At 48.3% G+C, this 21,351-nt stretch overlaps 1 protein-coding gene across 1 annotated transcript in view; it reads right to left on the bottom strand.

Annotated features, from left to right (window-relative positions):
- CLPB (ClpB family mitochondrial disaggregase) overlaps nt 1-21,351 on the bottom strand; it is a 187,643-nt gene that overhangs the window by 16,048 nt on the left and 150,244 nt on the right. Inside the window, exons 7-9 of the mRNA XM_066250604.1 lie at nt 15,679-15,793; nt 2,331-2,408; nt 51-106 (exon numbers count right to left, since the gene is read on the bottom strand). Coding sequence (XP_066106701.1) covers nt 51-106; nt 2,331-2,408; nt 15,679-15,793 — 249 coding nt within the window. The remainder of the gene's footprint in view (nt 1-50; nt 107-2,330; nt 2,409-15,678; nt 15,794-21,351) is intronic.

Here is a 21,351-nt window from a genome sequence, read left to right as displayed (position 1 = left end):
AGCAGGAGTGGCGAGGTCTCAACGGCCTGAAGATCAGACCTAGCCCTTACCTTTTTGGCATCTTTGTGCATATATTTAGCTGTCTGCTTGGCCAGCTCTGTTTTTCCTAGTAAGAAATAAGGGAGAGGAACTGGGTTAGGACCAGATAACTATCTCCTGGAATGAAAGAATATTAGAAATGCATGGACACTAAAAATAATACGTTTCAATGATAGAAACGTTGAATCTTGGAGAGGGTCAGTGACTCCCAAAATAACCAAGGGAATTAAGGGTGAAGCTGGGACCAGAATAAAAGTCTAAATTGCATCTTCATTTTTCTGTGGGTGGCGATGTGGAGGAACAGTGTGTGTGTGTGTGTGTAAATTTGAACTCAAATGAACATGAATAAAAACGGTCACAAAAAATGGCTGCAGGAATGACTGAGTCATTTAATCAGCGTGGAATAAGCCGGCCTGCTGCAGTTTCCCCTGAAGCCAGGGAGGATGGTCTTACCACTTGACTGTTGGCCTAATTATTTCAGAATATGGTAACTTTTCTTTGTTCCTAGAGGTTATGCATGAACAGCCCTCATGTAATAACCTCCAGCCAAAATTTTCCTATAAATATAAGTAAGGTCTCAAAGCACCCCTGAAGCTCTAGAACTCTTCCTCATAGATGTGCACAGCAGGTGGCCGACTTTGGAGCCCACGCTGAAGCATCCCGGTCTGGTGATGTGTTCCCCCACTGTTTGGTGAGATTCATACATACTCATAATTCTCTTTTTCTTAGTCTATTGCTTTAACTAGCTATTACTCTAGAGCCCAGTCTGATGATGTTGTATAGAGCTGCTACTATAGAGCCCAGGCTGATGTTTCTTCATCTGGTAATTTTGTGTAGCTTATTGTTTATTGATTTTTTCTTTCTTTATTCTACTTTAGGTTACATAAGTTCAAAACCCTTTTGATTTTGCCTTATTTTTAATTATTATTAATCATAATAAATTTCCCCCTAAAACCCATCCATGAGTAATTGCAACTCTGTACTGTACCTCCTGCACAGCACAGGGACTGAGATTTTTTTCTCTATAGCAGCATCTTAAGAGTGGGAGGTTGACTCTTATAATCAGAACCAACCTGTCCTTTGAAGCCCAGCACAAACCCTGTCTCTCCCAATGCTGTGACCTCCTGGCTCACTGATACCCACGATTGTGCCAGCCAGCCAGACCTGGAGCCATAGACCAATTAGAGACATGGAAGACAACTCTCCTTGACTTCACGGACTTTCTCTGTAATATAAAGAGGGAGTGGCAATACCAAAATGCTGGCTCTGAAGGGCCATTTGGCATGATGGTCAAGCCTTTGAAAGTCACCGTCTAGTATAGTCAAGTTCTAGAGTATCATGATGAGGTGGTGGTAACCTTTTTGGATCCTGAATCTGAGGGAGAGATAAACCCATAAAAATGTTTAGAGGGGCCTGACCAGGCAGTGGCGCAGTGGATAGAGCATCAGACTGGGATGCGGAGGACCCAGGTTCGAGACCCCGAGGTCGCCAGCTTGAGCGCGGGCTCATCTGGTTTGAGCAAAAGCTCACCAGCTTGGACCCAAGGTCGCTGGCTTGAGCAAGGGGATACTCGGTCTGCTGAAGGCCCACGGTCAAGGCACATATGAGAAAGCAATCAATGAACAACTAAGGTGTCACAACGCGCAAAGAAAATCTAATGATTGATGCTTCTCATCTCTCCGTTCCTGTCTGTCTGTCCCTGTCTATCCCTCTCTCTGACTCTCTCTCTGTCTCTGAAAAAAAAATGTTTAGAGGGAAAGAGGAGGCAATGAAATGTATGAAATTCCCCATCAAGACAATGGCAGGAGGTGGTGGAACCGGGGGAAGTCTATGAGGGCAGAGAGTGAGGGGGTGCGAATGCCTCAGCCCAAATGGCTTGAAAAATACCCAACCCACTTTATTGTAACCAGTTTTTCTATGCACCTATCACTGTACTGGCCATCAGGGACTTTGTTTAGCTCTTAGCAGGCTATGTCTCAGGTTGTACTTAAAGATGTTGATGTGCTGGGGAGTGGAGCTGTATCCAAAGGACAGCCTCAGGGGATGCAGAGTGGCTGGAGTGGGGCAAAGGGCCTGGCCCTCCAGGTGAATTAGGGCCTGCACCCCAGCCTCCAGAGGGAGGGGCTATATCCTTCGAGCTATACCTAATGTGACAGGTGATTCTCTTGCTGGCTCTGTAATTTGGAAGCAGTTGCACTGGGAGCTGGAGTTGAACTAGAGGTGGGTAGCCTGGCTCTGGCTCACAGAAGTTGGGGCTCCCCCAGCTCTTCCTCCCCACCTGCCCCCATTACCTATTCCAGATGATCCCAAGAAGAGAAAGACCAGAGGGTGTTCTTCGTCATACCAGCCATTCTCTTTCCTCCGGATTGCTACAGCCAAACACACAAGACAGGGGACAGGGAGGGAGGCAGATAAATCAATGACACAAAAGGCAGGATAATTATCACTAAGTATACAATATGTTTTACTGCTCTGCGCCCACTCAAAGTCCTCACTACCATTAGTGCTGCCTAATCTGATTAGCTGCCAAGGCCCCTAGAGATACCTAATCAGGTTAGCATGGATTTGGAAAGCTGCCCAGAGCAGATTTCGGATAAAGTTTTCCAGGATGAGCACTCAGTGTTGCCAGGGAAACTGAAAGGCGGGTGGATGGTGAATGGAGGTAAAGGGGGTGGGAGGGTTGCTGAAGGAGAATTCAAAAGGAACTTTAGCTCTCAGCTGGTTACCCAATCTACCTAGCACTAGTGGGAGACTCAGCCTGCCTCCCATGCAAACAGGAGGCAGAAGCCCACAGCAGACCTCTGGGGATATGCAGTGTGAGCTCTGGACTCTTTTCCATCTGGGGAAACCAAGGTCTGGTCTGCCATCTGGAAATACAGTCAAACTCACTTTCTGGAAGCCAGTCAAAGGCAGTGTGGAGCTCAGGGCACAGAGGGGTGAGCCACTTGGTTAGCATCTCCACTAACCATGGCCTCCAGCTGCTAGGGGGGTAAGTGGAGGGAATGGGATAGATTTATACCAGGTTCCCTAGGGGCACAGCTCTGATAGAATGAGACTCAGCCTCTCCTCTTTAGGAGGAAATATATACCGTATTTTTCTCTCCATAAGACGCACCTGACCATAAGACATACCTAGGGGTTTTGTTTTTTTTTAAAATTTTATTTTATTTTTTCATTTTTAGAGAGGAGAGAGACAGAGGAGAGAGAGACAGAGAGAGAGAAGAGGGGAGGAGCTGGAAGCATCAACTCCCATATGTGCCTTGACCAGGCAAGCCCAGGGTTTTGAACTGGCGACCTCAGCATTTCCAGGTCGACGCTTTATCCACTGCGCCACCACAGGTCAGGCATACCTAGGGTTTTAAGGAGGAAAATAAGAAAAAAAATATTCTGAACCATATGGTGTGTTAAAATATTTAATAAAATACTGTATTTTTCGCTCCAGAAGACTCACGGGCATTTCCCCCTCCACTTTTGGGGGGAAAAGGTACGTCTTATGGAGTGAAAAATACAGTAATCAGGGCTGCACATTTAAGGTAGGGAAATCACATGTCCAAGTACAGGGTGGGAGAATCAGACTCAGAAGCATCACTCAAGTATAAGAGTGGAAGGCAGAATGAGGCAGAACCAATCAGAAGATGAACCATTTATTGAATGAACCTGCTATCGACAGCTGGAAAAATCAACCTGCACAAACACCCCACAAGGAAATTCTCAGCTCCATTATTCTGAACAGAAAACTGAAGCAAGAGATAAAGACACTTGTCTAAGTCACACAACTGGATTACTAGTTGATTGGTAGAGATGTTAGAGTTGCTTCTCTCTCTAAACTGGTCTCTTAGTGGCACATACAGCTGCTTAACCCTTTGAGTAGTGAGTTATTTCATGCACGCTAACCCCTGGGAGATTTTTTTTCAAAATATGAAATTAGTTCCAGTTTCAGTTTTATTAACTTAAAATCATGTTTGTTTAGCCTGACCAGGCGGTGGCGCAGTGGATAGAGGGTTAGACTGGGATGCGGAAGACCCAGGTTCGAGACCCCGAGGTCGCCAGCTTGAGTGTGGGCTCATGTGGTTTGAGCAAAAATTCACCAGCTTGGACCCAAGGTCACTGGCTCAAGCAAGGGGTTACTCGGTCTGCTGAAGGCCCGTGGTCAAGGCACATATGAGAAAGCAGTCAATGAACAACTAAAGTGTTGCAACGTGCAACGAAAAACTAATGATTGATGCTTCTCATCTCTCCGTTCCTGTCTGTCTGTCCCTGTCTATCCCGCTCTCTGACTCACTCTCTGTCTCTGTAAAAAAAAAAAAAAAAAAAAAAAATCATGTTTGTTTAATAACCAATTTATGAAAACCAGGAGAACATACATTTCCCCCCCCCCTTTTTTTTTTACAGAGACAGAGAGAGAGTCAGAGAGAGGGATAGACAGGGACAGACAGGAACGGAGAGTTGAGAAGCATCAATCATTAGTTTTTCGTTGCACGTTGCAACACTTTAGTTGTTCATTGACTGCTTTCTCATATGTGCCTTGACCACGGGCCTTCAGCAGACCGAGTAACCCCTTGCTCGAGCCAGCGACCTTGGGTCCAAGCTGGTGAACTTTGCTCAAACCAGATAAACCCGTGCTCAAGTTGGTGACCTCGGGGTCTTGAACCTGGGTCTTCGGCATCCCAGTCCGACGCTTTATCCACTGCACCACTGCCTGGGCAGGCCATTCCCTTTTTTAAATGTTGCCTTACACATTTTTAATACAAAAATTTTTGTTATGACCATACTCTGGATGGTCAGGAGGCATGAAGATGTTGTACATGAACGTTCATACTACTCAAAGGGTTAAAAAAGCAAGTATCACTTTGGATTGCATTATGGTTAGATGGCAGTCAGAAGCAGGAGGGGGAGAGAGCACTGTGTAATGTCAAGGTCAGTTTGCAAATGGAACAGCACATATGGTCTGGTCGCCACAGTCAGGGGGAGATTAGTAAAGGAATATATGTCAGAGGACAAGGCCTGGAACCAAGTCAACTGAGAAAGATGTGATGGTCTAAGGGATGTGCCTGCCAGTCTTGTGGTATAAATATGTATTATACTGTGTGGTGTGATCCTTGTGGTTGGGTTTCAAAGAAGAGGCTGCAGCTCTTCCCAAAAGTAGCCAGAGGTGACCTTTGAAAATGGTTCGCTATTCACTTGATCCAAAACCCCCACAAAGTCATGTAAATCAAGAGGTTCAAATCTTCGTGTTCACTTAAGAACACATAAAACTGCCCAGGCCATCAAGGGTATGCATATTCAAAAAGCCACCAAGTACCCAAAGGATGTCATTTTACAGAAGCAATGTGTACCATTCTGTGGTTACAATGGCAGAGTTGGTAGGTGTGCCCAGGCCAAACAGTGGGGCTGGGCACAGGCTTGATGGCCTAAAAAGAGTGCTGAATTTTTGCTGTACATACTTAAAAATGCAGAGAGTAATACTGAACTTAGGGTTTAGAAGTAGATTCTCAGGTCATTGAGCACATCCAGGTGAACAAAGCTCCCAAGATGGGAAGGAGAACTTACAGAGCTCATGGGCAGGTAACCCGTACATGTGCTCTCCCTGCCACACTGCGATGATCCTTACTGAAAAAGAGCAGACTGTTCCTAAACCAGAAGAGGAGGGTGCACAGAAGAAAAAGATATCCCAGAAGAAACTGAAGAAACAAAACTTATGGGAGTAAAAATAAATACTAATAAAAGTAAAAGCCACCCTGGCCAGGTAGCTAAGTTGCTTAGAGCAGAGGTTGGGAACCTTTTTCGCTGAGAGAGCCAGGAACGCCACATATTTTAAAATGCAATTCTGTGAGAGCCATACAACGACCCGTGTATGTTATGCATTATCCAATAAAAATTTGGTGTTGTCTCGGGGGACAGCTGTGATTGGCTCCAGCCACCTGCAACCATGAACATGAGTGGTAGGAAATGAATGGATTGTAATACATGAGAATGTTTTATATTTTTTTTGTTTTTGTTTTATATTTTTAACTTTTTTTTTAAAAATTTTTATTTTATTTTGTATTTTTCTGAAGCTGGAAACGGGGAGAGACAGTCAGACAGACTCCCGCATGCGCCTGACCGGGATCCACCCAGCACGCCCACCAGGGGCCATGCTCTGCCCACCAGGGGGCGATGCTCTGCCCCTCAAGGGCGTCGCTCTGCCGAGACCAGAGCCACTCTAGCGCCTGGGGCAGAGGCCAAGGAGCCATCCCCAGCCCCCGGGCCATCTTTGCTCCAATGGAGCCTTGGCTGCGGGAGGGGAAGAGAGAGACAGAGAGGAAGGAGGGGGGCGGGGTGGAGAAGCAAATGGGCGCTTCTCCTATGTGCCCTGGCCGGGAATCGAACCGGGTCCCCCGCACGCCAGGCTGACGCTTTACCGCTGAGCCAACCGGCCAGGGCCTTTTTAACATTTTTTTTATTAAAGATTTGTCTGCGAGCCAGATGCAGCCATCAAAAGAGCCACATCTGGCTTGCGAGCCATAGGTTTCTGACCCCTGGCTTAGAGCATCATCCTGATGTGTCAAGGTTGAGGGTTCTATCCTGGTCAGGGCACATACAGGAATCAACCAGTAGGGCCACATCACCAACTGGTGGTGATGCAGTGGATAGGTAATTTATTTTCCTGGGACACTGAGATCATTCTAGGTTTGAAACCCTGAGGTTGCTGGCTTGAGTGCGGTCTCTTTCGGCTTGAGTGTGGAATTGCAGACATGACCCCATCCATGGTCACTGGCTTTAGCCCAAAGGTTCCTGGCTTGAGCAAGGAGTCACTGGCTTGGTAAGAGTCCCCCACTTTAGTCACATATGAGAAGTGATCAATGAACAACTTAAGTGGCCCAACTGTAAGTTGATGTTTCTCAGCTTTCTCCCCCCTTTTCTCTCAAATTAATTGGAAAAAAGAAGAAGAAAAAGAAGGGGAAGGAAGAAGAAGGAAGAAGAAGAAAGAAGAAAGAAGGAGGAAGAAGAGGCTACCGAAGTCAAGGAAGGCTTTTTGGAAGAAGTGGGATTGACGGTGTATTTTGGAGGCCGAGCAGGATCTGGAGAGGCAAAGGTGGCCACCTGACACAAGCGGAGAGACAGGAACGAACATGAGCAGTGGTGGGTAGGATTAGATTACAAAGGTCTCAAATACTAGGAGTTCAGCTCCATGCTGTGGTCTTCCTCACCTTAATCTCTAATGCTGCTACCTCAAGTACTTTCTAATTCTGGCTTCAGCAGAAACAGATGGAAACTGCAACATCATGGACTGCAGACTAACCACTCTGCCTGCCTGGGAGATGCTCCCTGAAAATCCTGAGAGGGGCCTGAGAAAATAGAGTCCAACATCTCCCCTGGACTAGGTCCAAGGCATCTGTAAATCAGCTGGCCCAGTCCTCTAGAAGACCTGGCTCTACAGGGAACCCAGAAGCTCATAGGTGCCTGAAGGCTGGGGATGAAGGGGAGAAGTCCAAACCTGGCTGACAGAGTCTCCAGTGTCTTAAGAGAAAGAAGAACCCAGGAGTGGGGGTATATGGAGAGGTGGAGATATTATAAAATGGTAAAGGCTAGATTTTTGCAAACACTAAATGTGCACGTCTGTTGGGTGGTTGTGAGAGGGATCATCTGAAAGGAGTCAAATTCTTCCAAAAGTGAGCTGCATTGAGAATCTCAGTTGAAAAGAAGCTGAGCATAAACTGGGTTCAGACTTCATGGGATATCTGGAGAGGGAGAGAGAAGTACCCAGCATCACTTAAGACAGGTGGCCTGGCTTTGGGGGAGATGGGCTCCCCAGGAGTCATGTACCTAAGGTTCTGACCTGGACTTCTCTTTCAGGGGAGCTGTCTGGCCCACCAAGGGCTGCACACTTCTGGGTGATGCAGTTCACACACCATGGAGAATGCGGAATTGGATTATGCCTGGGGCCATCTTTTTCTCCTTTTCTAATAATGCACCTGGGAGAAAGCTCTTTATAATGCTGGGCACACTCCACTGCACAGCTGTCCCTGGTCAGTTCTGTCAGACCTAGGGCGTCAGTCTGGGGTGGGGCTGATCTGGGCTCACTGTGAAACAGGTGAAATGCCAACCATTAAACAATTACAACTTGGGATATTTCTAATAATATCTGAAGAGAAAAATGGCCAAGCAAATGGCGTCCGACAGAATGAAAAATGGAAGCAGCTAGGAAGGTGGGTGCCAGAGGGTGTGGTTGGCGGGGTGGCTGAGGACCAAGGCTGGGATCTGGAGGGTCCTGTCAAGGCAGAGGCTGGACAGATGGAGACCGGAATAGACCCATGTGGGATGTGGCCATAGGTACTGGTACTTTCACTGTGAACCAGCAAAGGCAGCATTTTACTCTGCTAAACACTTCATAGAAGTTCTCCAGACATAACTTCATTTGAGCCTCTATACACCCATGAGGCAGGCAGGGCAGGAAACTTGATTCCTGCTCTTCAGATAAGAAAATATGTACAAAGAAGTTAGGTGACCTGCTCTAGGTTACACAGGTAGATAAATGAAGACCCTGGGCTTTACCCCCAGCTCTGGCTGGTTTTTGAGGCGTTGAGGGGGAAGGAGTCAGTCTGCCCCAGCCACAGCGCCACTTCAAACCTTTGCTTCACTTGGAAGCCTGTCTGGCTTGCACAGCCATTCAACACAGGATCTCAGGAGCCCTGGTCCCCTGACTTCTGCTCTTGGGTTTGAGATGAAGCCAGGGTCCCCTTTCCTGGCTGGTCTCATCCCTGCAAACTCCAAGCAGGCTTGGCTGACTCTCCACATGTGGGACCTGGGCCAGGGCCTCCTTGCTAGGTAGGTTCTTCCCTTACCAGAGCACTTGCCCCTAGCCATGTCTACCACTACTGGACTATCTTAAAACTTACCTGCAACAACTCTTTTTTTTTTTTTTTTTTTGTATTTTTTCTGAAGCTGGAAACGGGGAGAGACAGTCAGACAGACTCCCGCATGCGCCCGACCGGGATCCACCCGGCACACCCACCAGGGGAGAAGCTCTGCCCACCAGGGGGCAATGCTCTGCCCCTCCGGGGCGTCGCTCTGCCGCGACCAGAGCCACTCTAGCGCCTGGGGCAGCGGCCAAGGAGCCATCCCCAGCGCCCGGGCCATCTTTGCTCCAATGGAGCCTTGGCTGCGGGAGGGAAATAGAGAGACAGAGAGGAAGGGGGGGGGGTGGAGAAGCAAATGGGCGCTTCTCCTATGTGCCCTGGCCGGGAATCGAACCCGGGTCCCCCGCACGCCAGGTCAACGCTCTACCGCTGAGCCAACCGGCCAGGGCTGCAACAACTCTTTTTGATGAACTCCACCACCTCACACTGGCCCCATTACTCTCAGGGTCTGAGTTCATCTATGGGATGGTGGGGTTGTGGGGTGGAGAAGGTAGGAGTTACAGGAGCCTTGACTAGTTTGGAGCCTTGACTCTGACACTTACTAGCTGATTTTGAGTAAAACATTTGTTCCCTTGGAGCCTCGGTTTCTTTATGTATAAAATGGATATACTATACACGCTAAGTCAGCCCCACACGAATATTAAATGAGCTAATGGTTATGAAAGCATCCTGTAAATTGTGAGAGGTGGAATAACAAGAAAAATAACCTGACCAGGTGGTGGCACAGTGGATAGACAGTAGACTTGGGATGCTGAGGACCCAGGTTTGAAACCCCAAGGTCACCAGCTTGAGCATGGGCTCTCCAGCTTGAGCAAAGGGTTGCCTGCATGAGCATGAGATCATAGACATGACCCCATGGCTGCTGGCTTTAAGCCCAAGGTTGCTGGCTTAAAGCCCAAGGTCACAGTGGCTTGAGCCCAAAGTCTCTGGCTTGAGCAAGGGGTCACTTGCTCTGCTGGAACCCCCCGGTCAAGGCACATATGAGAAAGCAGTCAATGAACAACTAAGGTGCTTCAACAAAGAATTGATGCTTCTCATCTCTCCCTTCCTGCCTGTCTGTTCCTATCTGTCCCTCTGGCTAAAAAAAAAAAAAAAAAAAAAAAAAAGGCTGAGATTTGAATCAGTTTTGATGAGAGGCCGAGTATCAAATAGACTAATACTTCCTTTACTGGAGTTCAACAATGTTTTACACATCTGTATGCCCAATCCTGGAGAAATAGAGGTAGTTGCTGACCATTGGAGGGAGAAAGACATACAAAATGATGCCCTGTGGTAAGAGCAGTATTCAAAGGTGTCCACAGTAAGCCTACAGAAAGGACCCTGCTTCCATGTGAAGGGCTAAGGAAGACTTCCTGGGGAAGGCCAGGTCTGAGGGTCTCAGCAGGCCAGTGGAAGGGCGGGGCCTTCCAGGTGACAAGTACAGCAGGGGCACAGGAGAAACACCTGAAGTGGGGAGATGTGAATGTGGAACTATAAGCAGTTTCTAAAGTAATCACTGCCACTCCACAACTCAGAAATGATCTGCATGTATTTCTCAAGACTCCAAGGGAGGGTCCAGGAAGGTATAGGTCTTGGGAAGATTACAGTTTTAGATTAGTCAAAGAGGGAAGTGAGGCCTGAGATTGGAGGGTGTGTCCACTGTGCCAAGTGGCTGACACTGAGATTCTGAGTTTGGGACTGACCCCAGCAGGGAGGGGAAGTTGGGGTAGTAGAGCTTCCCTGAGGGAGTTCAAGGGCTTCGGTGTCAACTGGGACCAGGTGCAATGGCTGTTGGGGACAGGCACCTGGTCAGAGGAACCTTCGGGGAAGCTTTCAGGTTTTCAGCTTTCCAGGCTGCCCTGCTGCCCAGAAAAGGCTGCTTAGAACAAGGCTAGGAATAGCCTGTCCACCTAAGGGGTCAAAGGTAAAGTAGTATGGGTGTTGTAATTGACAATTTTGCTACGATCACATTCCCAGAATGCTTGGCAACTACTAGAGAGCAGGCTTACAGCTTCTTTCTCATAACACATCACAGAGATGGACAAGGGGCCACATCAAATTAATTCAACAAACTGCACTAAGCATCTACTTTGAGCAGAGTGCTGTGCCAGGAGCTGGGAAAACAGAAAGAGTTCAGTCATGGTCTCTGCCTTCAGAAGTCTACAGTTAATTATTGTTCCTGAACTGAGTCAGGCTAAGTAAAAGCCAGCCAGAGTGTGGGAGACAGGCAGGGCTGGGGTGGGAAAAGGGCCAGAAGAAAAGGAATTCTACACAGATGGCAGTATCAACAAATGAAGGCAGGAGATGAACACAGCATGTGCAGGGAAGCAGAGGCAGCTGGGGTGGCTGGTGGCATTTTTGGTGGGTGCCATGCAAAGTGGGAGGGCAGCAGTGGGGGAAGCCTTGTGTGTTAGGCCTGGGCAGTAAGGGCCACTCCAGGATTTTAAACAGGAGTTTTTTGTTTTTTTTCCATAAAGATCACTCCAGCTGGGGAGAAGTGATTATACCGGAATGAAAGGAGTCAGAGAGACCAGTGAGGAGGCTACCGTTGTGGCTCAGAGGTCCTGAGCTGGAGCAGTGGTATTAAGAACAGAGGGGAGCCTGACCAGGCGGTGGTGCAGTGGATATAGAGTGTCGGACTGGGATGTGGAGGACCTAGGTTCGAGACCCCGAGGTCTCCAGCTTGAGTGGGGGTCCTTGGACCCAAGGTCGCTGGCTCGAGCAAGGGGTTACTCGGTCTGCTGAAGGCCCACGGTCAAGGCATATATGAGAGGGCAATCAATGAACAACTAAGGTGTCGCAACAAAAAACTGATGATTGATGCTTCTCATCTCTTCGTTCCTGTCTGTCTGTCCCTGTCTATCCTTCTCTCTGACTCTCTGTCTCTGGAAAAAAAAACAACAACAAAAAAACAGAGGGGAGAGGCCAGATTTGAGACATTCAAAAGATAGGATGATAGAAGTTAATACTTGATGGGCTCTAAGGGGAGAGGGGGGAGGAAGGGATTAACAAAACAGCTAAATTTCTAAATATTTAGGAGACCAGTGAATAGTGGTACTTTAACTGAGACAGGAACATAGGAAGTGGGCAGGTTGGAGGAGGGCAGTGGAGTCTAGGTCGGAATGTGCTGAACGGACAGCTGGATGCCTTTCTGAAGACTGTGGGAAATAGGCTTTGAACTCAAGCAGGTCTGTCTGACAGGGTAGGCAGGCATCCCCCTTCACCCATGACCAAGAACAGCTCTGGATTCTATACGAAAAGCCAAGGCTTTGGCTTATGGTGTGCTGGCTGGCCCTGCTTTGGCTCTAGTGACCCTGAAAGACCAGAGAGGCCACAGGGCCTAGGCTATGGGGCTGGTGCGTTATCTCTTTTATTTGTATGGCGGTAACTGTGCGCCAGCCTTGCTTGAAGCCCTGCAGCTGGGGATCACACTGATAAATTCACTGTATTACTTTGCACAAATCAATATCCCAGCACTTACCAGGGGTTGATGTGACCGAAATTGGTTTCAGCCAATTCGAGAGGGTAATAAATGGCCATTTATCAAATCAATTCATTCTGCGGCACTTCTCTGGCTGCCCATCCTCATGGTACCCCTGGGGTGCCAGGGTCCACCCAGCCAGTCCCTAGCACACATCTGACACGAACCTAGAGGACTCAGGGAGGCCTGGCCTATCCTCTAGCTCTGCCTCCCATTCCTGCACCTCCTTCAGCCTTGAGGTCTGGAGGCACGGCTGCAGCTGCCTACCACAGACTCTAACCCAGACAGTGCCTCAGGCATCACTGGGTGGGGGTAGCTGAATATCACCTGACCACTACCAGTGTAATCCCCAGCCGCAGGGCTTTTAGCAAGGTGGGCACATGGTTACTGCCTTACAAATGGAGGCGATAACGTACCAACCCTACAGCCCAGGCTCTTAACAGCCTCTCTGTCTTTTCTGGGGTCACAGCACGGTAATACCACAGGACAAGAAGTAGGGCCTTCCTGATCTGAGTCAGAGTTTGGGGGACAGAATGGAACTTTGGATAGAAAAAAGCAATCAGGGAAGACATTCTGACAGCCCTTGGGAGGTGGGGAGCTGAATCATCTACTACTTGGGTCCATGACAGGGGGAGACAGATGGGTGGGGCAGCAGAGGTCTGTAGGGCGAGGGAAAGAGTACAGCCTGGGGCTGGAACTAAGGATCAGTCCCAGAAATAGTTATTGGCCTGACATAAAGAGCACAGTGCCCAACCCTAGATGGTAACTGTGTTAAGGACAGGGACTAAGTTTTACTCACTGCTGTCAGCATACATGGGAAAGAGCATGATCTCTACAGTCAGGCGGCCTGGATATGGCTCCCCATGACACAAGACAGGGGACTGATGCTCAAAGAAGCTCAGTGACTCATGTGAGTGGCACAGCTGGCAAGTGCTGTCCTGCTATTCAAGCCCAGCTTGGTTGAATTCTTTCCACTTCAACGTTCTCCTCCCTCTCCCCCACTCCTACTTTTGGGAGCTTCTATCTTACAGGCTTGAGAAGTTGGCAAGCAGCAGCAGGTCAGAGGAGCAGGCAGCCTGCTGAGAAAGGGCCATGTAGGAAGCAGAGGGAAAACACTGTGATGGCAGTGCCAGTTCTGGTCCAAATGGCCTGGAGACTCCAGCAGAACTTTCGCAGATCTCTGCCCAAGTGATCTCTCTCTCTCCTGTGGGGTAGCCCTTCTCTTTGCAACCCGAGGGCTCCCAGGGTCTTCCCTCCCTCTACTTCAGACAGGACATTGGAACAGAAGTGAGAGGTTGTCACCTCCAAGGTAGTGGGTTAAGGCACAATGTCTGTATCTAGACCCAAAAGGGCAGCTTGGTGTGGAGTGGGCCTGAGTAGCGGGGCCTTGTATATTCAAAAAAGCTCTCCTTGGCTACTGTGTGGGCCAGCAAGCAGCCTCTGACCTCGAGCTGGTGAGGCAGCTCTAGTCATTGGGCAACTTTTATCTGTTGATGGGGTCAGGCCCCTGTTGAGGGGCTCAAGCTGCCACATGAGTCCCACTGCTGTATGTGAGGATAATCAGGCTGGGCTCGGTGTGTCACAGGGGCAACCACTTTCATTTTTCAATTACTCCTTAATTGTTTTCCTGGGACTAAAAATGCCAACCCAGGATATCCCAGAGAGGCACCACAATTTCATCCTGATGCCTCCTTTACCAGCGAGCAGAACCTGGTGCTGGTCTTGGCAGTTGAACTACATGTGGTGAGACGGAATGTAGAAGAGGAGACAAGAGAGAAGAGGTAAGAACATGTGAGTGGACCTGACCAGGTGGTAGCGCAGTGGTAGAACATTGACCTAAGATGCTGAGGATCCAGGTTTGAAACTCCAAGGTTGCCAGCTTGAGTGTGGGATCACAGACATAACCCCATGGTTGCTGGCTTGAGCCAATGTCACTGGCTTAAAGCCCAAGGTCACTGGCTTGGCAGGATGCCCCAGTCAAGGCATGTATAAGAAGCAATCAATGAACAACTAAAGTACTGCAACTGCGAGTTGATGCTTCTCATCCCTCTCTCTTCCTGTCTGTCTCTGTCTGACACACTCTCTCTCTCTCACTTAAAAAAAAAAAAATCTTGTGGGTGGGCCTGATCAAGAAGCACCAGGCAGAGGTTTTTAACCTTGAGCTGAGCATCAGAATTGCCTGCAGGGCCTGCAAAAACATGGGTTGCTGGTCCCCGTCCCTAGTTTCTGATTCCATAGGTCTGGGGTGAGGCTTGAGATCTGCATTTCTTTTTTTTCCTTTTTATAATGTTCATATATTGACTTTAGGGAGAGAGAGGGATGGAGAGAGAGAAAAAACATCAATTTGTTGTTCTACTTATTTATGCATTCATGGTTGATTCCTGTATGTATCCTAACCAGGATCAAACCTACAACCTTGGCGTTTTGGGACGACACTCTAACCAACTGACCTACCCAGTTAGGGCCGAGGTCCCAAAGGATGCTGAAGATACTAGTTGAGAAACCATGTTTGAGAACCACTACTTTGGAGGATATCCCTTTCTCTAAGCCAGGCATGGGTGCCTCTGCCCTTGCTGCAGCTGTGTGAGGATGCACTCGAGTCAGAAAACAATGACTCAAGTCAGAAAACAATGGTGAGGCCACAGTCTTTAGTAGAACCTTAGTCCTATATTTCTCTCCAGTGGGGTTGGCATGGGCAGGAGGGCTGTTAAATTAGGGGTTACATCATCAGGTAATCTGGCTCCCAGGAATCAAAGTATAGGGCACAAGAACTTCTGGGGTAGAGAAGAAGGAACTCAAGAATTGTTCAGGATGTTTTCCCTAAGATTAAGCTATTGGCAGAAGACAGAAGTTCTAGTTCTGGCTCAGCTGCTATCTCATTAGTTATGGACAAGCTCCCATTCCTCTCTGGGTCTCAGTTTCCCCACCTAAAAAGTGGGGATGAGGGAAACACTGGACCAAATGTAGGATAGAGTTAAATTGTAAACATAGGAAAAGCAGCCTGGAGCAATTATTTACGTGCTCTGTCTCAGCTTCCTCATCTATAAAATGGGGATTTAATGGTACCAACTTCACAGGGTTGCTATAAGGATTAAATGACAGAACATATGCAAAGAGCTTATCACAATGTCTAGCACATAGAAAGTACTCAACAAATGTTATGTTGTAATATTATTAGCCACCTCTGCACAGTATGGCAACAGCAGGGTGTATACCTCATTACAGCAGACCAGGAGCTACCCTCCCCTTTTTGGCACTGGCTAGCACCTAATATACTCACCTGCACCCACTGCAGCGATGGCACTCTCCTGGCCAATGATGTGCTCCTTTAGCCGCTGCTCCAGGGGAAATCGGCGCCGCTCCTCAGCTTCACGCTTCCGCTGCTTCTCCTGGTACTGCAGGTAGAGAGCAAAGGTGGCTCAGGAGTGCACAGACCAATGGGGTCCCAGTTTTATTCTGTCCTGATCCAGGGGATAAAACACAGGCCTGGCTCTCCAAGGGTCAAAATGCAGAGCTCTGGCTCATGACCACAGTAGGACCAACTTTCCCTCTGTCCTCCCATTCTACCTCTCACCACATCTCCTGACCTCAGGTGACCACTGCCAGGGGTTCTGGTTCAATAAGACTATGAGTAAAGTAACACTTGTTCCAAAGTCTGATAGAACACCCGAGTTCAAATTATCATTTACAAAATGTGCTCATCACCTGAAGCAAGTTACTCTACTTTAGTTTCATCTACAGCAGTGGTTCTCAACCTTTCTAATGCCGTGACCCCGCAATACAGTTCCTCATGTTGCGGTGACCCCAAACCAAAAAATAATTTTGGTGGCTACTTCATAACTGTAATTTTGCTACAGTTATGATTCGGAATGTAAATACCTGATATGCATTATGTATTTTCCGATGGCTTTAGGCGACCCCACAGGGGTCGCGACCCACAGGTTGAGAACTGCTGATCTACAGTATTAATCAGGGATTAAACATGATGATGTATATAATGTGCCTAGCATCACGGCTGGCATGCAGTAGTAAGTGTTTAACAAATATAGGTTCCTTGGGCCTGGCTGGTTGGCTCAGTGGTAGAACATCAGCCTGGTATGTGGAAGTCCCAGGTTCGATTCCTGGTCAGGGCACACAGGAGAAGCAACCATCTGCTTCTCCACCTCTAACCTTCTGCCTTCTCTCTCTCTTCCCCTCCCACAGCCATGGCTCAATTGGTTTGAGTGCACTGGCCCCCCGTGTTGAGGATGGCTCCATGGAGCTTCAGCCTCAGGTGCTAAAAATAGCTTGGTTGAGAGCATGGCCCCAGATGGGTAGAGCGTTGACTCCAGATGGGAGTTGCCAGGTGGATCCTGGTTGGGGCACATGTAAGAGTCTGTCTATCTCCCCTCAGCTCACTTGGAAAAGAAAAAAAAATATATAGGTTTCTTTCCCTTTTCACTTATCCTAGTGAAAACCTTTTTGGTTTTCAAACCGGAGCTATGAATACCCTCGACTTCAATGATACTGAATTTCAATTAAACACAACTACTGAGCAACTGCTATGTGGTGGACCCTACGCACACCACGATGGAGAGGTGGGACAGGGAGAAGAAAGGAAACTGTGCTCTGACCCCCTGGGAGGGTCTAGTGATGCTGAATGCCTGGCATGTGCTGGCCCTGGGCGTAGTCCATTTCAGTAAAGGCAGGAGCTCCTGAACTTGCTCATACTGTGAAGGAGAGGAGAACCAGGCCCTGCGCTCAGGGAACTCAAAGTCGAGCAGGAAAGGTGGGGCATGGTCTGTGCACAAATATTTCCCAGGCAGAATCAATCATTTTCCTCACAGCCCCAAAGCATGCATGCTACCTTCTAGCCCTGTACCTATTACTAACACCACCAACCCTCAAAACAAAAAAAACTCTAAGCTACTTGTAAAAAAGTTTGTGCCACGTTTATGAATCTGAATTCTAAATCAACAATGAGCTCCTCGAGACCAAGCACTATTTTTTTTTTTTAGTGTATTGTGCACAAGTGGGTGGGGAGAGAGAGGCAGGAGGGAGAGAGGCAGGTGGGAGAAAGAGGCGGGAGGAAGGGAGAGAAAGGCGGGAGGGAGAAAGAAAGAGGGAGAGATGAGAAGCATCAACTTGTAGTTGTGGCACTTTAGTTGCTCATTGATTGCTTCTCATTATGTGCCTTGACCTGGGGGCTCTAGCCAAGCCAGTGACCCCTTGTTCAAGCCAGCGACCTTGAGCTTAAGCCAGAGACCTTTGGGCTCAAGCCAGTGACTATGAGATCATGTTAATAATCCCACACTCAAGCTGGGGAGCCTGTGCTCAAGCTGGATGAGACTGTGCTCCAGCTGGTGACCTCGGGGTTTTGAACCTGGGACCTCAGCATCCCAGGCTGATGCTCTATCCACTGCACTACCACTGGTCAGGCAGAGGGCAGGCACTATTTTTTACTCACGGCTATTCCTAGCACAAATCCTGGAACAGTAGAGGCATCTGGTGAATGTTGGCAAAAATGAATTTGATGATAGATAATAGATCCATAAAGTGAGGAACATTTTGGGGGGCTTTCTGGGACATGGGAGACCTGAAGAAGCTGGAGTATTGGGCTAGGTGGGAGGTGTGGGACTATCTGGAGACCAGGCAGGGAGGGGTGAGTGGGTGGGCCCCATGAGAAAGCATTTATAGAAGCTGGGGGGACAGGGGAAGGAAGCAGGTCTTGGAGTAGAGAATTCAGGAGGCTCCTTTCCCCTCAGACTCTTATAATGTTGGCAGATTTCTAGAAAGCAGGCTGCTAAGGTAAGGCCCTGTCACAAAAGTTGTGGCTGCAGATTGCTCTTGTGGGCAGAGTGGATGAAAAATACCTGCTGCTTGGGCAGTGTTTTCCTGTTATAGTAGTGACCTTGACAGAAGTTAAAAAAAATAAATAGCAAACAATCCAATTTTGGTTGTTGCTATCAGTCTGTAACTGAAAGCTCCCATCAGTCCTGGGGTTTCATATGGAGCAATAATTCGGCACCGATCCCAGAGGGGCAACACTTGCCGGTTGGAATCCAGAGTGTCACTGTGCAGCTCCCTCAGGCACCACATATATCACCTGGCTCTGACGACTCCAGCCATATATCCACCTCCTCCTCCTCCTCCCTGCCCACCCAGCTCCTCTCAGCACTGGGTCCACCAGGCCGGAAGGCTCTGACGGTGAGATGCGCAGACCGCTGGTACAGCCTGGCCACTTGCAGCCAGGCAGACAGGGAAGGAGCTCGAAGCAATGGGAGCTGGCCTCCAATGGTTTGCTGGGTCTGTTTCCTCACTTCTCAGTGATGGGTATTGCCGCCTCTAAGCCTTCTGCTCACACTGCTCCCTCACCAGAAAAATCTCCTCTACTCTCACCGACCTCTATGTACCTTGGTAATCTCAGCTTCAAAACTGTATTGTGTAAGGCTTTGTGCCTGCCCCAGGACCTGGGGAGCACTTATTTCACTGCTGGCTTATCTCTCTTTACTACATAGTTCATAAAGACCTCAGTGACAAAGACTATGTTTTAGTCATCTCCATAGCTCCAGCACCTAGCACAGGGCCTGGTTCACAGAACCAGTCAACACAATGTTGCCAACTGAATGAGGTAACTACTGTTTGTGGACTAGCTGATGTGTGCCAGGCACTGTACTCAGCATTTTACACATAGCTTCATATTTAATTCTTACAGTTGTCCCTATCTGAAGTTTGGCTCCTCTTTTGGCTTACAGTGTGTGTGTGTGTGGGGGGGTGTCATGTGGCACAAAGAAGCAGCTTTGCTTCGGACAGACCTGAATTCAAACCTCACCTCATCTGCAGCTAGCTGACCCTGGGGTAATTCACCTTGAATTTTAGTTTCCTCATCTCTACATGGGGACGGTACTCAGACCTACGTTGCTGCAGGATCCTTGTGGAATGCTGGCGGGAACTAAATGAGATAACGTATACAGAGCAGCTAACAGAGTCTGGCACATGGTGAATGTGTAGGGAGAAGTGTATGTGAGACTCAATGGAGAGCATAGCACCCGGCCCTTGGGAGGCCTTTGATAAATGCTACTTCTACTTTGCTGCATTTTGATAACTGATTATGTAACGCAGCACCTTTTTTTTTTTTTTTTGTGGGAACCCTTTAAACTGATTTCATCTGTGTGGAGCTCCATACATAAAAAGAATTGCTCTGGCTCAAGGAGAAGCCCGGAGCCAAGTCCACTTGGATGCCCCCGCTGTCCTGGAAGTGGCCCCTGACTTCTTCTCCTAGGAACCCAGCAGAGCACAGTCTCAACACCAACAGGGTTCTGGGGACACCTCAACTGTGGCTCATCTCTGCCTGTCAGTTTTCCTTATGTAGTACAGAATTCTGTCTCTAGGGGCTTTCGAGCATGGATCTGTGGAGCTTCACAGAACATATCCTTTTCCTTTGCAGCAGGTCGAGCCTAACATGACCTTCTTCACCACTTTGTTGATTTGAGTACAGTCATCACGGCCTCCTCGTCTTCTCCAAAGAAACATCTGTACTTCCTGGAACTTTTCTTCAGTGTCATTATTTTAGCCTGTTTTAGAATTCCTGTTACTTATTTGGGCAAGGGAAAGGGTCCTCGACTCCTATGGAGGTGAGGGTGGAGAAGGGTTACACTTTGATTTGCTTGGTTTCTCAGGAGCTTTCTAGATGGTCCTGGGAAAGATTTAACCTATGGCCTAAATCTGAGCATGTCCTGATTCTCCACCAGACTGGAGCCCTAAATATTTATTCAGAAAAACTTCTGATAATGCATCAAAATTTTGGATAAAAATGTATAGGATACCGGAATCAAACCAGTTAGAAGGTTACTGCTTCATGCTCTTTTCCTAATGCTTAGCACAGACTTTGTACCAAAAAAAAAAGAAAGAAAGAAAGAAAGAAAGAAAGAAAGAAAGAAAGAAAGAAAATGTGTTGAATGAATGATATTTTTAAGGCATGAACCATGAGCCAGGCTTGTATAAAGCTAGCCAGTGGAAGAACCTAGGAAAGGAAAATACTTGGTCTGCATACACTCTTCTTGGGAAAGAGGAGAGAGAAGAACGGGAAAAGGCACTTGGGAAGGGTTCCATAAATGTGGGCTACTATCATTCTTGGCTCTGTGAGGAGATAGGGAGGAAGGCGACTGAGACTATACAGTCAAGGCTTGCTTTGACATGGTTCCACTAGAAAAGATAAGCAGATGACCCAGCTTACAGAAGCAGAGGGTACTGGGCTGAGAGGAACTAGGAAGAAGCCACCACCCAGGAGAGCAGGCGTGGGGAGTGATCTTCTTGTTGATAAAAGCCACATGCAATTAGCTTCAGAAGCCCTCACCTGGAGCCAGCAGCAACCAGCTCCCAATGCTGCATCTTGGCTGGATAATCGTGGCCACTGGTTTCCATCATTCTTGATTTAATATGGCACCCCTCCTGGCTGTAAGTGCATTTACAGGAAAAGGCTGGGAGGCCAAGGCAAAGCCTAGTTGGGCTTGCTCAGAGGTGGGTAGCTGCAGTGGCTCTGCAGGGGAGGGTTACAGGGAGAAGGGCTATGTCAGGCACCATTATTGTTGGGAATCCCTCAGGAAACAGATCTGATAATGAACTGTATGTTCACTGAGAGGGTAGCTGGAGCAGGGCTGATAGGTATAATGAGACTGGGCAAGAATGAGACAGGTATGGTGGAGGGAAAAGAAGAGAGGTCAAACTGTAGTTTGCATCTCAAGAGAGTCAGGGCCGTAGAGCCCACTGGCTGCTCACAGACAGACTCAGACATGCCCCATCCTCCTGACTTCCTGACTCCAACCCCAACTCATGTCAAAGTCAGGGTTTCTACCAAGCCCTGAAGCTGAGGAGGACAGAGAAAGTGGGGTGGGAGGGTCAATAAAGGGGACCAGGGGGCAAGAGATGAGACTGGGGAAGGGGGCATGATGGAAGAGCCCCGAGTAGGGGAAAC

This window comes from Saccopteryx bilineata, chromosome 1 (assembly GCF_036850765.1).
Source record: "Saccopteryx bilineata isolate mSacBil1 chromosome 1, mSacBil1_pri_phased_curated, whole genome shotgun sequence".
In the NCBI taxonomy this organism is placed as follows: domain Eukaryota; kingdom Metazoa; phylum Chordata; class Mammalia; order Chiroptera; family Emballonuridae; genus Saccopteryx; species Saccopteryx bilineata.
Note: the sequence above shows the minus strand (reverse complement) of the source record. Positions and strands in the feature narration are given on the sequence as shown.